Consider the following 15,000-nt stretch of genomic DNA (forward strand, 5'->3'; position numbering starts at 1 on the left):
CCAGCTATGTGTTAGTGAGTTAACCCCAGTGTGTTCTGCCTCCCCCAGCTATGTGTTAACCCCAGTGTGTTCTGCCTCCCCCAGCTATGCAGGTTTCCCGGTGTTGAGTCTTGATCTGTTTGACCCCATGGAAGGCCTCCGACCCCCTGCCTCTCGGCTGGCTGCCCGACAGAGCTGCCCAACTAGCCCTGCACCCATGTTCAGACGCACCAAACAGGTCAACACACACACACACACTACACAATACATACACACACACACACACACACACACACACACACACACACACACCACACACACACACACACACACACACACACACACACACACAATACACACACACACACACACACACACAATACACACATTCTTTATTGTTTAATGTCACTGATTGGCCAGAGAGTCTCCTCCCCTGATGTCTCAGGTCTGACTACTGGAAGTCCAATAAGGAGAATGAAACTCCTCAGTGTTTTGTCTGTCCAGACAAAGTGGTGTTTAATATCAATTCAATTCAAGGGGCCTTATTGTCAGGGGAAACATGTGTTAACATTGCCAAAGCAAGTGAGGTAGATAATATACAAAAGTGAAATAAACAATAGAAATTAACAGTAAACATTACAGAAAGACATTACAAATGTCATATTATATGTCTATATAGAGTGTTGTAACGACGTACAAATAGTTAAAGTACACAAGGGAAAATAAATCAACATAAATATGGGTTGTATTTACAATGGTCTTTATTCTTCACTGGTTGACCTTTTCTCGTGGCAACAGGTCACACATCTTGCTGCTGTGATGCACACTGTGGAATTTCACCCAGTAGATATGGGAGTTTTTCAAAATTGGATTTGTTTTCGAATTCTTTGTGGATCTGTGTAATCTGAGGGAAATATGTACCTCTAATATGGTCATACATTGGGCAGGAGGTTAGGAAGTGCAGCTCAGTTTCCACCTCATTTTGTGGGCAGTGAGCACATAGCCTGTCTTCTCTTGAGAGCCATGTCTGCCTACGGCGGCCTTTCTCAATAGCAAGGCTATACTCACTTGACCCTCCCAACCCTTCTCCCCCCCCGACCCCTCCAGGAGATCAAGTTGTCTCCGGTCGTGGTAATTTCCTGTATTACTAAATGATGAGAGTTACAAACCACACACCAGTCAGAGTTATACTTAAACTTCATCTTTTAATAATATGAGTTTCACCATAGCCTTGTGACTCTCAGATCAATTCAGTGTCTAAATGAATTCTGAGAGTGTCAACATAATGGCAACTGAGATCTTTCATAGCAAAGATCCACCCCTCTCAACTTACATGACAAACCACAGAGCTCAGGAACTCTTCACAAAAGTCCTTTTACTTAAAAAAGGAGTATCCCATAGCCAGATAGCATTAGCTAATAATTATCGTTCAGTTTGGTCTCTTAGACGAGGTTCTACTTCTCGTTCTTGGTACTTCATAGTACCAAAAACATTACCTCATCCAATGGCATATATCAGTTGTCAATTCTAGATGCTCCCATCTCAAATACACCCCCTCCTGGACAAGCTCACTGAGGGCAGTGAGCCTCTAGGTCATATACTAGGTCAAGATAAGTGCCACATCAGAGGGGACATACAATGGTTCCAGACACTGCCGTACTCCTCCCCCCCCAATGGGAAAAGGAGGGAGTGACTGGAGTACAGACATTGTGGAGCCCTTCACATGGTTTAGGAATAGTTACAGACACATTCAAATATGAAGACAATCCTGACCTCTCCCCACTCTGGGCTCCAAGTGACCAAGCCCTAGCTGAGAAGGGATACATGCAACTGCCAACACTATAGTCCAAAGGGAAACATTCTAATGACAAGTATCTCACAAGCATATTATGAAAATAAAACATCTCATCTATGTTACCCAACTTATTCTGATTCATCCCCAACAGTCTCCAGACCTGTTGTTGAATATTTCTCTGTCTACATTGACCCTCTCAACCCTTCTCCCCTCCGACCCCTCCAGGAGATCAAGTTGTCTCAGAAGTTAGCCAAGAAGTACTCTTCCATCCCTCAGATGTGGTCCAAGTGTCTGCTGTGCCACTGCTACGGCCTGTGGTTCATCTGTCTGCCGTCCTACGTCAAGGTGTGCCACTCCAAGGTGCGGGCGCTGCGCACCGCCTACGACGTCCTCAGGAAGATGCAGGACAAGAAACTACAGCCTCCCGACGAGGTACGGTGGTAGTTTATCCCCTAGTCTCTCTCTCTCACTTTCTGTCTGTCTCTGTCTCTCTCTCTCTATCTCTCACTCTCTGTCTGTCTCTGTCTCTCTCTCTCTATCTCTCACTCTCTGTCTGTCTCTGTCTCTCTCTCTCTCTCTCTGTCTCTCTCTCTTTCTCTCTGTCTCTCTCTCTCTCTATTACAGTTATAGAATTGTGTATCTCTTCTGCTCTAGCTATGCTACATGGTGTTGTCATGGTAACATTTAGATAATAACTCTGTATCTACCTGCCTTCTATTCAAGGTGTGATGTTTTTTTATTTTATCTAACCCTGTTTCCTGTCCAGGTCTGTTACAGGGTCTCGATGCAGCTGTGTGGTCAGTACGGCCGGACAACCCTGTCTAACCCTAACCCTGTTTCCTGACCAGGTGTGTTACAGGGTCTTGATGCAGCTGTGTGGTCAGTACGGCCAGCCAGTCCTGTCTAACCCTAACCCTGTTTCCTGACCAGGTGTGTTACAGGGTCTCGATGCAGCTGTGTGGTCAGTACGGCCGGACAACCCTGTCTAACCCTAACCCTGTTTCCTGACCAGGTGTGTTACAGGGTCTTGATGCAGCTGTGTGGTCAGTACGGCCAGCCAGTCCTGTCTAACCCTAACCCTGTTTCCTGTCCAGGTGTGTTACAGGGTATTGATGCAGCTGTGTGGTCAGTACGGCCGGACAACCCTGTCTAACCCTAACCCTGTTTCCTGACCAGGTGTGTTACAGGGTCTTGATGCAGCTGTGTGGTCAGTACGGCCGGACAACCCTGTCTAACCCTAACCCTGTTTCCTGTCCAGGTCTGTTACAGGGTCTCGATGCAGCTGTGTGGTCAGTACGGCCGGACAACCCTGTCTAACCCTAACCCTGTTTCCTGTCCAGGTCTGTTACAGGGTCTCGATGCAGCTGTGTGGTCAGTACGGCCGGACAACCCTGTCTAACCCTAACCCTGTTTCCTGTCCAGGTGTGTTACAGGGTCTTGATGCAGCTGTGTGGTCAGTACGGCCGGACAACCCTGTCTAACCCTAACCCTGTTTCCTGTCCAGGTCTGTTACAGGGTCTTGATGCAGCTGTGTGGTCAGTACGGCCGGACAACCCTGTCTAACCCCAACCCTGTTTCCTGTCCAGGTGTGTTACAGGGTCTTGATGCAGCTGTGTGGTCAGTACGGCCAGCCAGTCCTGTCTAACCCTAACCCTGTTTCCTGTCCAGGTGTGTTACAGGGTATTGATGCAGCTGTGTGGTCAGTACGGCCAGCCAGTCCTGTCTAACCCTAACCCTGTTTCCTGTCCAGGTGTGTTACAGGGTATTTATTGATGCAGCTGTGTGGTCAGTACGGCCAGCCAGTCCTGTCTAACCCTAACCCTGTTTCCTGTCCAGGTGTGTTACAGGGTCTTGATGCAGCTGTGTGGTCAGTACGGCCGGACAACCCTGTCTAACCCTAACCCTGTTTCCTGACCAGGTGTGTTACAGGGTCTTGATGCAGCTGTGTGGTCAGTACGGCCAGCCAGTCCTGTCTAACCCTAACCCTGTTTCCTGTCCAGGTCTGTTACAGGGTCTTGATGCAGCTGTGTGGTCAGTACGGCCGGACAACCCTGTCTAACCCTAACCCTGTTTCCTGACCAGGTGTGTTACAGGGTCTTGATGCAGCTGTGTGGTCAGTACGGCCGGACAACCCTGTCTAACCCTAACCCTGTTTCCTGACCAGGTGTGTTACAGGGTCTTGATGCAGCTGTGTGGTCAGTACGGCCAGCCAGTCCTGTCTAACCCTAACCCTGTTTCCTGTCCAGGTCTGTTACAGGGTCTTGATGCAGCTGTGTGGTCAGTACGGCCAGCCAGTCCTGGCGGTCAGAGTTCTGTTTGAGATGAAGAAGGCTGGAGTCCAACCTAACGCCATCACCTACGGCTACTACAACAAGGTACGGTTCCTGCAGCTGACTTTTTCTTATGGCAGCGCAATGTGCCAAATGGTGACATGTCTATGACATATTTATCTGTCCTGTGTGGAACCTGCAAAGATGCTGGAGAGGGGGTTTAGTTGAGTCTTATAGCTAAAGCTATCTAGTACACATCTAGCTTAGTGGTTAGAGCGTCGGGCCAGTAACCAAAAGGTTGCTTGATCGAATCCCCGAGCTGACAAGGTAAAAATATATTTTAATGTACCTACCGCCGTCCCCTGAGGACTGGGTTGAGAAACCCTGTTTCACCAACACTAGAACAAGATATTATAATGTACCTTCCTGTCAGGTGGTATTACTGGTGGTAATACTCAGTGTCTTCCTGTCAGGTTGTACAGCACCTTCCTGTCAGGTTGTCAGTACCTTCCTGTCAGGTTGAACAGTGTCTTCCTGTCAGGTTGTACAGTGTCTTCCTGTCAGGTTGTCAGTGTCTTCCTGTCAGGTTGTACAGTGTCTTCCTGTCAGGTTGTACAGTGTCTTCCTGTCAGGTTGTCAGTGTCTTCCTGTCAGGTTGTACAGTGTCTTCCTGTCAGGTTGTACAGTGTCTTCCTGTCAGGTTGTACAGTGTCTTCCTGTCAGGTTGTCAGTACCTTCCTGTCAGGTTGTCAGTGTCTTCCTGTCAGGTTGTACAGTATCTTCCTGCCAGGTTGTCAGTTCCTTCCTGTCAGGTTGTACAGTGTCTTCCTGTCAGGTTGTCAGTACCTTCCTGTCAGGTTGTCAGTTCCTTCCTGTCAGGTTGTACAGTACCTTCCTGTCAGGTTGTACAGTGTCTTCCTGTCAGGTTGTACAGTGTCTTCCTGTCAGGTTGTACAGTGTCTTCCTGTCAGGTTGTACAGTGTCTTCCTGTCAGGTTGTACAGTTCCTTCCTGTCAGGTTGTCAGTACCTTCCTGTCAGGTTGTACAGTACCTTCCTGTCAGGTTGTACAGTGTCTTCCTGTCAGGTTGTACAGTTCCTTCCTGTCAGGTTGTACAGTTCCTTCCTGTCAGGTTGTACAGTTCCTTCCTGTCAGGTTGTACAGTTCCTTCCTGTCAGGTTGTCAGTATCTTCCTGTCAGGTTGTCAGTACCTTCCTGTCAGGTTGTAGAGTTCCTTCCTGTCAGGTTGTACAGTGTCTTCCTGTAGCAAGGCTTTCCAGGAACTGTCACTACCTTTTTAAATCCTTCTACAATACCTATCAGTCAGTAATGTCACTGTAGTTACCTCATCAAGGTTACAGTGTCTGCATCCCAAAGTACACCCTATGCCCTTTATATAGCACTCCTTTTGACCAGGGCCTGTAGGACTCAGATTAAACGTAGTGCACTGTATAGGGAATAGGGCCCCATTTAGGAGTCATCCAGTATGTTCTGAGTCCGCTGGCTCACAGGTCAGGAAGCAGACACAGTTTTAGGTCTCCACGGTTGCAGCCTGCGGCACCAGACACTATAATCACACAGGACATTACAACGAGCTGTGAGGCTGTCAGCCTGTCAGCCTGTCAGCAGACCTGGGCCGCATCCCAAATACCACCCCATTCTCTTTATAGTCCACTTCTTTTCACCAGAGTCTATAGAGCATCCCATAGGGCTCTGGTCTAAAGTAGTGCACTACTACTACTGCACTATATAGGGAATAGGATGGCATTTGGGATGCGGGCTCTGGTAACCCGGGCAGTAAATGAACGCCTGACCAGTGATGTTTACAGTAAAGGAAGGTTATCTCTGAGCAGGATGGATCCGTGTTGAAGGTTACAGCACCGCTGTCCTGTACTATCTGTTCCCCTGTGGCACTCTGTTAGCCTCCCAAATGGCATCATATTCCCTATTGGCCCTGGTCTAATGCAGTGCACTATATAGGGAATAGGGTGCCATTTTGGATGCTGATAATCTGGGAGTAATAGAGGGAGTTATTTTAGCCTGGTCTGTCGGTGAGGAAGGTATATTAGCCTGGTCTGTCGGTTAGGAAGGTATATTAGCCTGGGGTATTACCACCAGTATTACCACCAGTATTACCACCAGTATTACCACCGGTATTACCAGGAGTATTACCAGCAGTATTACCACTAGTATTACCACCAGTGTTATCACCAGTATTACCAGGAGTATTACCACTAGTATTACCACCAGTATTACCAGGAGTATTACCAGCAGTATTACCACTAGTATTACCACCAGTATTACTACCAGTATTACCACCAGTATTACCAGGAGTATTACCACCAGTATTACCAGGAGTATTACCACCGGGCATTACCACCAGTATTACCACCATTATTACCACGAGTATTACCACCAGTATTACCACCAGTATTACCAGGAGTATTACCACCAGTATCACCACCAGTATCACCACCAGTATTACCACCAGTATTACCACCAGTATTACCAGGAGTATTACCACCAGGCATTACCACCAGTATTACCACCAGTATTACCACCAGTATTACCACGAGTATTACCACCAGTATTACCAGGAGTATTACCACCAGTATTACCATGAGTATTACCACCAGTATTACCAGGAGTATTACCACCAGTATTACCAGGAGTATTACCACTAGTATTACCACCAGTATCACCACCAGTATCACCACCAGTATCACCACCGGTATTACCAACAGTATTACCTTCAGTATTACCAGGAGTATTACCACCAGTATTACCAGGAGTATTATCTTCAGTATTACCATCAGTATTACCACCAGTATCACCACCAGTATTACCAGGAGTATCACCACCAGTATCACCACCAGTATTACCACCAGTATTACCACCAGTATCACCACCAGTATTACCAGGAGTATTACCACCAGTATTACCACCAGTATCACCACCAGTATCACCACCTGTATTACCACGAGTTTTACCACCAGTGTTACTAGGAGTTTTACCACCAGCGTTACTAGGAGTTTTACCAGGAGTATTACCAGGAGTTTTACCAGGAGTATAACCAGGAGTTTTACCACCAGTGTTACTAGGAGTTTTACAAGGAGTATTACCAGGAGTTTTACAAGGAGTATTGCCAGGAGTTTTACAAGGAGTATTACCAGGAGTTTTACCAGGAGTATTACCAGGAGTTTTACCACCAGTGTTACTAGGAGATTTACCAGCAGTGTTACTAGGAGTTTTACCATCAGTGTTACTAGGAGTTTTACCACCAGTGTTACTGGGAGTTTTACCACCAGTGTTATTAGGAGTTTTACCACCAGTGTTACTAGGAGTTTTACCACCAGTGTTACCAGGAGATTTACCACCAGTGTTACTAGGAGTTTTACCACCAGTGTTACCAGGAGTTTTACCACCAGTGTTACTAGGAGTTTTATCACCAGTGTTACTAGGAGTTTTACCACCAGTGTTACTAGGAGTTTTACCACCAGTGTTACTAGGAGTTTTACCACCAGTGTTACCAGGAGATTTACCACCAGTGTTACTAGGAGTTTTACCACCAGTGTTACCAGGAGTTTTACCACCAGTGTTACCAGGAGTTTTACCACCAGTGTTACCAGGAGTTTTACCACCAGTGTTACCAGGAGTTTTACCACCAGTGTTACTAGGATGGACTGCAACGAAGGCTACTGTCATTTATTGCTTTTGTTGTTGGCCTGCTGTTTGGAACTACAATGACTTTCTGTCTGTATATTTGTCGGTGTGTCTGTATGTGTGTGTGAGTGTGTGTTTAAGTAAGGACGTGTAGCCAATATCGGTGAGTTCATAATTATGCTTATTTTTCCCTCCACTCCTCTTCCTCCTCCCCCTTTCCTCCTCCTCTTCTCCAATTCCCCCCCCCCCCTCCTCTCCCTCTCCTCCCCCTCTCCTCCCCCTCCTCTCCTCCTCTCCCCCTCTCCTCCCCCTCCTCTCCTACTCCTCCTCCCCCCTCCTCCCCCTTTCCTCCTCTCCCCCTCATCCCTCTCCTCTCCTCCTCTTCCAGGCGGTGTTAGAGTCTACCTGGCCCTCCAGTACCAGAGGAGGTTACTTCATGTGGATGAAGCTGAGGAACGTGGTTATGGGTGTGGCTCAGTTCAGACAGGCGCTACGCAAACAGCAGCCTCCACCCACTCAGAGCCCTCTGTCAGGTAACCATGACGATGCACCGCGCTCCTTCTCTCAGAGTGCCGGGGTTAGGCTGTGATTGTAAAGTGCTGTGAACTTAACACTCTGTGATGTTATTGTGAGGTTGCTGATTTGTCTGACAAGACAAGACAGCTGTGCATGCTTCTTTATGAAATGTGTTGGTTTGGATCTGATGCTACGCGTCAGTGTAATAGTGGATGTGTCTGAAAGAACAATGTGAGAGAGGTGTCTGTCGTTTCTAACACATATTACATACATACCGCCATACATCATTCATCACATTAGAACAGATTCAGTAGAACCCTTCAGATCACAATACATGAAATATACACTGCCCCTGCACACCCTTTGAGGTGTGGTGCTGTCTGGTGCTGTGTGGTGCTGTGTGGTGCTGTCTGGTTCTGTCTGGTGCTGTGTGGTTCTGTCTGGTGCTGTGTGGTGCTGTGTGGTGCTGTGTGGTTCTGTCTGGTGCTGTGTGGTTCTGTCTGGTGCTGTGTGGTTATGTGTGGTTCTGTGTGGTTCTGTCTGGTGCTGTATGGTGCTGTGTGGTTCTGTCTGGTGCTGTGTGGTTCTGTGTGGTTCTGTCTGGTGCTGTGTGGTGCTGTCTGGTTCTGTCTGGTGCTGTGTGGTGCTGTCTGGTTCTGTCTGGTGCTGTCTGGTGCTGTCTGGTGCTGTGTGCTTCTGTGTGGTGCTGTCTGGTGCTGTCTGGTTCTGTCTGGTGCTGTCTGGTGCTGTGTGGTTCTGTCTGGTGCTGTGTGGTGCTGTGTGGTTCTGTCTGGTGCTGTGTGGTGCTGTGCTGGCTACTCTTGCCCTCCACCTGGGCCACACCCACCACACAGGGAAGGCAGTCGCGGGAGCTGCCACTCAAGTCCCTAGCCTTTTACAATCATCTCTGTCTGGTTTCGGTCACTGTTTTATTTACTGCATTTTATACATTTTAATAAAAACTCCACTTTGTCCATGACTGCCAACAGAGGCTCATCTTATGGTGCTGTCTGGTGCTGTGTGCTTCTGTCTGGTGCTGTGTGGTTCTGTCTGGTGCTGTGTGGTTCTGTCTGGTGCTGTGTGGTTCTGTCTGGTTCTGTCTGCTGTGTGGTTCTGTCTGGTGCTGTGTGGTGCGGTGTGGTGCTGTGTGGTGCTATGTGGTTCTGCGTGGTTCTATGTGGTGCTGTCTGGTTCTATCTGGTGCTGTGTGGTGCTGTCTGGTGCTGTCTGGTACTGTGTGGTGCTGTCTGATGTTGTGTGGTGCTGTCTGGTGTTGTGTGGTGCTGTCTGGTGTTGTGTGGTGCTGTCTGGTGTTGTGTGGTGCTGTCTGGTGCTGTGTGGTGTTGTGTGGTGCTGTCTGGTGTTGTCTGGTGTTGTGTGGTGCTGTGTGGTGCTGTGTGGTGTTGTGTGGTGCTGTGTGGTGCTGTCTGGTGCTGTGTGGTGCTGTCTGGTGCTGTGTGGTGCTGTCTGGTGTTGTGTGGTGCTGTCTGGTGTTGTCTTGTGTTGTGTTTTGCTGTCTGGTGCTGTGTGGTGCTGTCTGGTGTTGTGTGGTGCTGTCTGGTGTTGTCTGGTGTTGTGTGGTGCTGTGTGGTGCTGTGTGGTGCTGTCTGGCAAAACTTAGAACTCAAAAGTTCCTCAATCTTCTCTCCATGTGCAGTGAACTTGTACTGTATTGTGTTGTATTGTGTTGTATTGTACTGTATTGTGTTGTATTGTACTGTATTGTGTTGTATTGTACTGTATTGTGTTGTATTGTACTGTATTGTGTTGTATTGTACTGTATTGTGTTGTATTGTACTGTATTGTGTTGTATTGTACTGTACTGTATTGTGTTGTGTTGTATTGTATTGTACTGGCACCAGCACCTCCAGTAAAACACTGTAGTCCTCTAGTGACCTATAAAACACTGTAGTCCTCTAGTGACCTGTAGTCCTCTAGTGACCTATAAAACACTCTAGTCCTCTAGTGACCTGTAAAACACTGTAGTCCTCTAGTGACCTATAAAACACTGTAGTCCTCTAGTAACCTATAAAACACTCTAGTAACCTATAAAACACTGTAGTCCTCTAGTGACCTATAAAACACTGTAGTCCTCTAGTAACCTATAAAACACTGTAGTCCTCTAGTGACCTATAAAACACTGTAGTCCTCTAGTGACCTATAAAACACTGTAGTCCTCTAGTGACCTATAAAACACTGTAGTCCTCTAGTGACCTATAAAACACTGTAGTCCTCTAGTGACCTATAAAACACTGTAGTCCTCTAGTGACCTATAAAACACTGTAGTCCTCTAGTAACCTATAAAACACTGTAGTCCTCTAGTGACCTATAAAACACTGTAGTCCTCTAGTGACCTATAAAACACTGTAGTCCTCTAGTGACCTATAAAACACTGTAGTCCTCTAGTGACCTATAAAACACTGTAGTCCTCTAGTGACCTATAAAACACTGTAGTCCTCTAGTGACCTGTAAAACACTGTAGTCCTCTAGTGACCTATAAAACACTGTAGTCCTCTAGTGACCTATAAAACACTGTAGTCCTCTAGTGACCTATAAAACACTCTAGTGACCTATAAAACACTGTAGTCCTCTAGGGACCTATAAAACACTGTAGTCCTCTAGTGACCTATAAAACACTGTAGTCCTCTAGTGACCTATAAAACACTGTAGTCCTCTAGTGACCTATAAAACACTCTAGTGACCTATAAAACACTGTAGTCCTCTAGTGACCTATAAAACACTGTAGTCCTCTAGTGACCTATAAAACACTGTAGTCCTCTAGTAACCTATAAAACACTGTAGTCCTCTAGTGACCTATAAAACACTGTAGTCCTCTAGTGACCTATAAAACACTGTAGTCCTCTAGGGACCTATAAAACCCTGTTGCTTCAATTCACTGTGGCCCACTAGGATCTGGGTTAAAGATGTCTTGACACACACACACTGTACAGTCCATAATATTTAAGTTGGTCTAAAGCCAGACGGACCCATTTTGTGTTGACATCCAGGCCGTGGATCACTCCTTGCTGCGCTGCACAGACACCTTTAGAGGAGTTCACTCACTTCACACACATCCCTCACATCCTTTCACACATCCCTCACATCCTTTCACACATCCCTCACATCCTTTCACACATCCCTCACATCCTTTCACACATCCCTCACATCCTTTTGGTTTTCACAGAAAGTTCACAGACAAATTGATTTAGGCTACATATTCCTCGCTGAAGAACCATTACAGAAAAAGTAATTCACCCCTTAATAATACTGACTCCCCATCCCGCATGCGTGATCATCGCCTTACACTAGTTAGCATAACGCAACGGACATAAATATCCCTAGAAAATATTACTATTCATGAAATCACAAATGAAATATATTGAGACACAGCTTAGCCTTTTGTTAATCACCCTGTCATCTCAGATTTTCAAATATGCTTTACAGCCAAAGCTAGACAAGCATTTGTGTAAGTTTATCGATAGCCTAGCATTGCATTTTGTCCAGCTAGCAGCAGGTAACTTGGTCACGGAAATCAGAAAAGCAATCAAATTAAATCGTTTACCTTTGATGAGCTTCGGATGTTTTCACTCACGAGACTCCCAGTTAGATAGCAAATGTTCCTTTTTTCCAAAAATATTATTTTTGTATTTTTTAAATTATGAAAATACTGTCACAACAGGTTTTAACACCTTGTTTTTGAGGAGCCAAAATGGTGTCCAAGTTTCTCTTAATGCCTTGTTGTCTTTGGAGCAGATGGCAGCGACCTGGACGCTGTGAGTCACGGCAGCCTGGATAGCTCTGCCGACACGAACACGGCCGAGCAGGGCCCCTACGCCCCTGACTCCATCAAAGTAGACCCCACTGACGATAGGCGTAGCACAGGTACACCTCAAAATGGCTGCCGACTAGGCCATCTTACTACGCCTTTTCTCAGTCTGACACGTCCTTTTTTTCTCCTCTCTCATTGGTTCCACACGGCCTCCCTCCACCGCCTCCCACCTCTCTCATTGGTTCCACACGGCCTCCCTCTACCTCCTCCCTGCTCTCTCCCTCTTCCTTTCTCTGCCTGCTCCTTACATCCTTCCTTACATCCTTCCTTTCTTCCTCTCTTCTTTCATGGCTTGTTGTCTCCGTGTTTTTCCTCCTTCACTATGGTTGCTCTGCTGTCTCCTTACCTACCTGCCCACTCCGTCCGTCCCTACCTGCCTGTGCCTGTGCTGTGTGTGCCCGTGCATGCAGTCAGCCGCGGGGACTGGGGCGGTGTGGGGTCGGACACCCGGTCGGGTCACTCACACTGGGGGGGTTCTGACCTCCACTCCCCCCACCACTCAGGTAAATCTATGAACTCTCTTTCTTTCACTATACCTCTCCCTGATACGCTGCCCCTTTCTCAGTGTCTCTCTACCTCAATCTCTGTTTCCCCCTCTACCCCTCTCTCTCCGGCTATCTTTCTCTTTGGCTCGCTCTATATCTAGTTCTATCTCTATGTCTAGTTCTGTCTCTGTCTCTATATCTAGTTCTGTCTCTATATCTAGTTCTGTCTCTATATCTAGTTCTGTCTCTCCTTCTCTCTCTCTCTGTCCACTCTTCACCTCCTCTACTGTGTCGTCTCTAGTTCTGTCTCTCCTTCTCTCTCTCTGTCCACTCTTCACCTCCTCTACTGTGTCGTCTCTAGTTCTGTCTCTCCTCTCTCTCTCTGTCCACTCTTCACCTCCTCTACTGTGTCGTCTCTAGTTCTGTCTCTCCTTCTCTCTCTCTCTGTCCACTCTTCACCTCCTCTACTGTGTCGTCTCTAGTTCTGTCTCTCCTTCTCTCTCTCTGTCCACTCTTCACCTCCTCTACTGTGTCGTCTCTAGTTCTGTCTCTCCTTCTATCTCTCTCTGTCCACTCTTCACCTCCTCTACTGTGTCGTCTCTAGTTCTGTCTCTCCTTCTCTCTCTCTGTCCACTCTTCACCTCCTCTACTGTGTCGTCTCTAGTTCTGTCTCTCCTTCTCTCTCTCTCTGTCCACTCTTCACCTCCTCTACTGTGTCGTCTCTAGTTCTGTCTCTCCTTCTCTCTCTCTCTGTCCACTCTTCACCTCCTCTACTGTGTCGTCTCTAGTTCTGTCTCTCCTTCTCTCACTCTCTGTCCACTCTTCACCTCCTCTACTGTGTCGTCTCTAGTTCTGTCTCTGTCTCTATATCTAGTTCTGTCTCTATATCTAGTTCTGTCTCTATATCTAGTTCTGTCTCTCCTTCTCTCTCTCTCTGTCCACTCTTCACCTCCTCTACTGTGTCGTCTCTAGTTCTGTCTCTCCTTCTCTCTCTCTGTCCACTCTTCACCTCCTCTACTGTGTCGTCTCTAGTTCTGTCTCTCCTTCTCTCTCTCTCTGTCCACTCTTCACCTCCTCTACTGTGTCGTCTCTAGTTCTGTCTCTCCTTCTCTCTCTCTCTGTCCACTCTTCACCTCCTCTACTGTGTCGTCTCTAGTTCTGTCTCTCCTTCTCTCTCTCTGTCCACTCTTCACCTCCTCTACTGTGTCGTCTCTAGTTCTGTCTCTCCTTCTATCTCTCTCTGTCCACTCTTCACCTCCTCTACTGTGTCGTCTCTAGTTCTGTCTCTCCTTCTCTCTCTCTGTCCACTCTTCACCTCCTCTACTGTGTCGTCTCTAGTTCTGTCTCTCCTTCTCTCTCTCTCTGTCCACTCTTCACCTCCTCTAGTGTGTCGTCTCTAGTTCTGTCTCTCCTTCTCTCTCTCTCTGTCCACTCTTCACCTCCTCTACTGTGTCGTCTCTAGTTCTGTCTCTCCTTCTCTCACTCTCTGTCCACTCTTCACCTCCTCTACTGTGTCGTCTCTGTGGCCTCTTCGTCTGAACTCCTCCTTTTTACTCATCTGTCTCTTTTTTTTAGGTTTTCCTCTCCTTCACTTTGAAAGCCACAGTTAACAATGTAGCAATGTAGCAATTACAGAACAACTTCCAAGGATGAAGGACTTTCATTTGGATTATAATGAATGGTTTTAGATCAGGGGTGTCAAACTCATTTTGGTCTTCGCCGATGTCTGGAGGGGTTGCAATTAAAATTGGTATAAAAAAAAATGTCCTCAACATTTACCAGAAAATAGTCCCATATCCATCGCTGGCCATTGAATGGGTTCGCTGGCCAGTCTGTATGTTTGACACTCCTGGTTTAGATAATACAGATGACTACACTCCAGATGTCTTTGAAAGCAGAGGTTCTGTGTTGTAGTTCCGTAGGGCAGTCTTGAGGGTTGAGTGTAGTGTCTTGTTGTTAAGGTAGTTAGGTTGTCATCTTATCGTAGAGAGAGACAGACAGAGAGAGAGAGATACATAGAGATGTACACTGTACACAATTTCATGAGCTGAAATAAAAGATCCCAGAAATGTTCCATAGGCACCAAAAGCTTATTTCTCTGACTAAACAGCGTAGTCATTACACAGGTGCACCTTGTGCTGGGGACAATAAAAGGCCACTCTAAAATGTGCCGTTTTGTCACTCAAACCAATGCCACAGATGTCTCAAGTTGAGGGAGAATGCAATTGGCATGCAGACTGCAAGAATGTCCACCAGAGCTGTTGCCAGAGAATTGAATGTTCATTTCTCTACCATAAGCCACCTCCAACGTCATTTTAGACAATTTGTCAGTTCCGTCCAACCGGCCTTTCAACCGCAGACCACGTGTATGGTGTTGTGTGGGCGAGCGGTTTGCTGATGTCAACGTTGTGAACAGAGTTCCCTCCATGGTGGAGGTGCGGTTATGGTATGGGGCAGGCTTAAG

At 47.0% G+C, this 15,000-nt stretch overlaps 1 protein-coding gene across 1 annotated transcript in view; it reads left to right on the forward strand.

Annotated features, from left to right (window-relative positions):
- The window catches only part of LOC139411771 (C-myc promoter-binding protein-like), a 151,232-nt gene that overhangs the window by 106,787 nt on the left and 29,445 nt on the right, over positions 1 to 15,000 (forward strand). Inside the window, exons 16-21 of the mRNA XM_071158504.1 lie at positions 85 to 217; positions 2,000 to 2,206; positions 4,021 to 4,149; positions 8,095 to 8,239; positions 11,976 to 12,104; positions 12,462 to 12,554. Coding sequence (XP_071014605.1) covers positions 85 to 217; positions 2,000 to 2,206; positions 4,021 to 4,149; positions 8,095 to 8,239; positions 11,976 to 12,104; positions 12,462 to 12,554 — 836 coding nt within the window. The remainder of the gene's footprint in view (positions 1 to 84; positions 218 to 1,999; positions 2,207 to 4,020; positions 4,150 to 8,094; positions 8,240 to 11,975; positions 12,105 to 12,461; positions 12,555 to 15,000) is intronic.

The sequence above is a fragment of the Oncorhynchus clarkii genome, chromosome 6 (genome assembly GCF_045791955.1).
Source record: "Oncorhynchus clarkii lewisi isolate Uvic-CL-2024 chromosome 6, UVic_Ocla_1.0, whole genome shotgun sequence".
In the NCBI taxonomy this organism is placed as follows: Eukaryota; Metazoa; Chordata; class Actinopteri; order Salmoniformes; family Salmonidae; genus Oncorhynchus; species Oncorhynchus clarkii.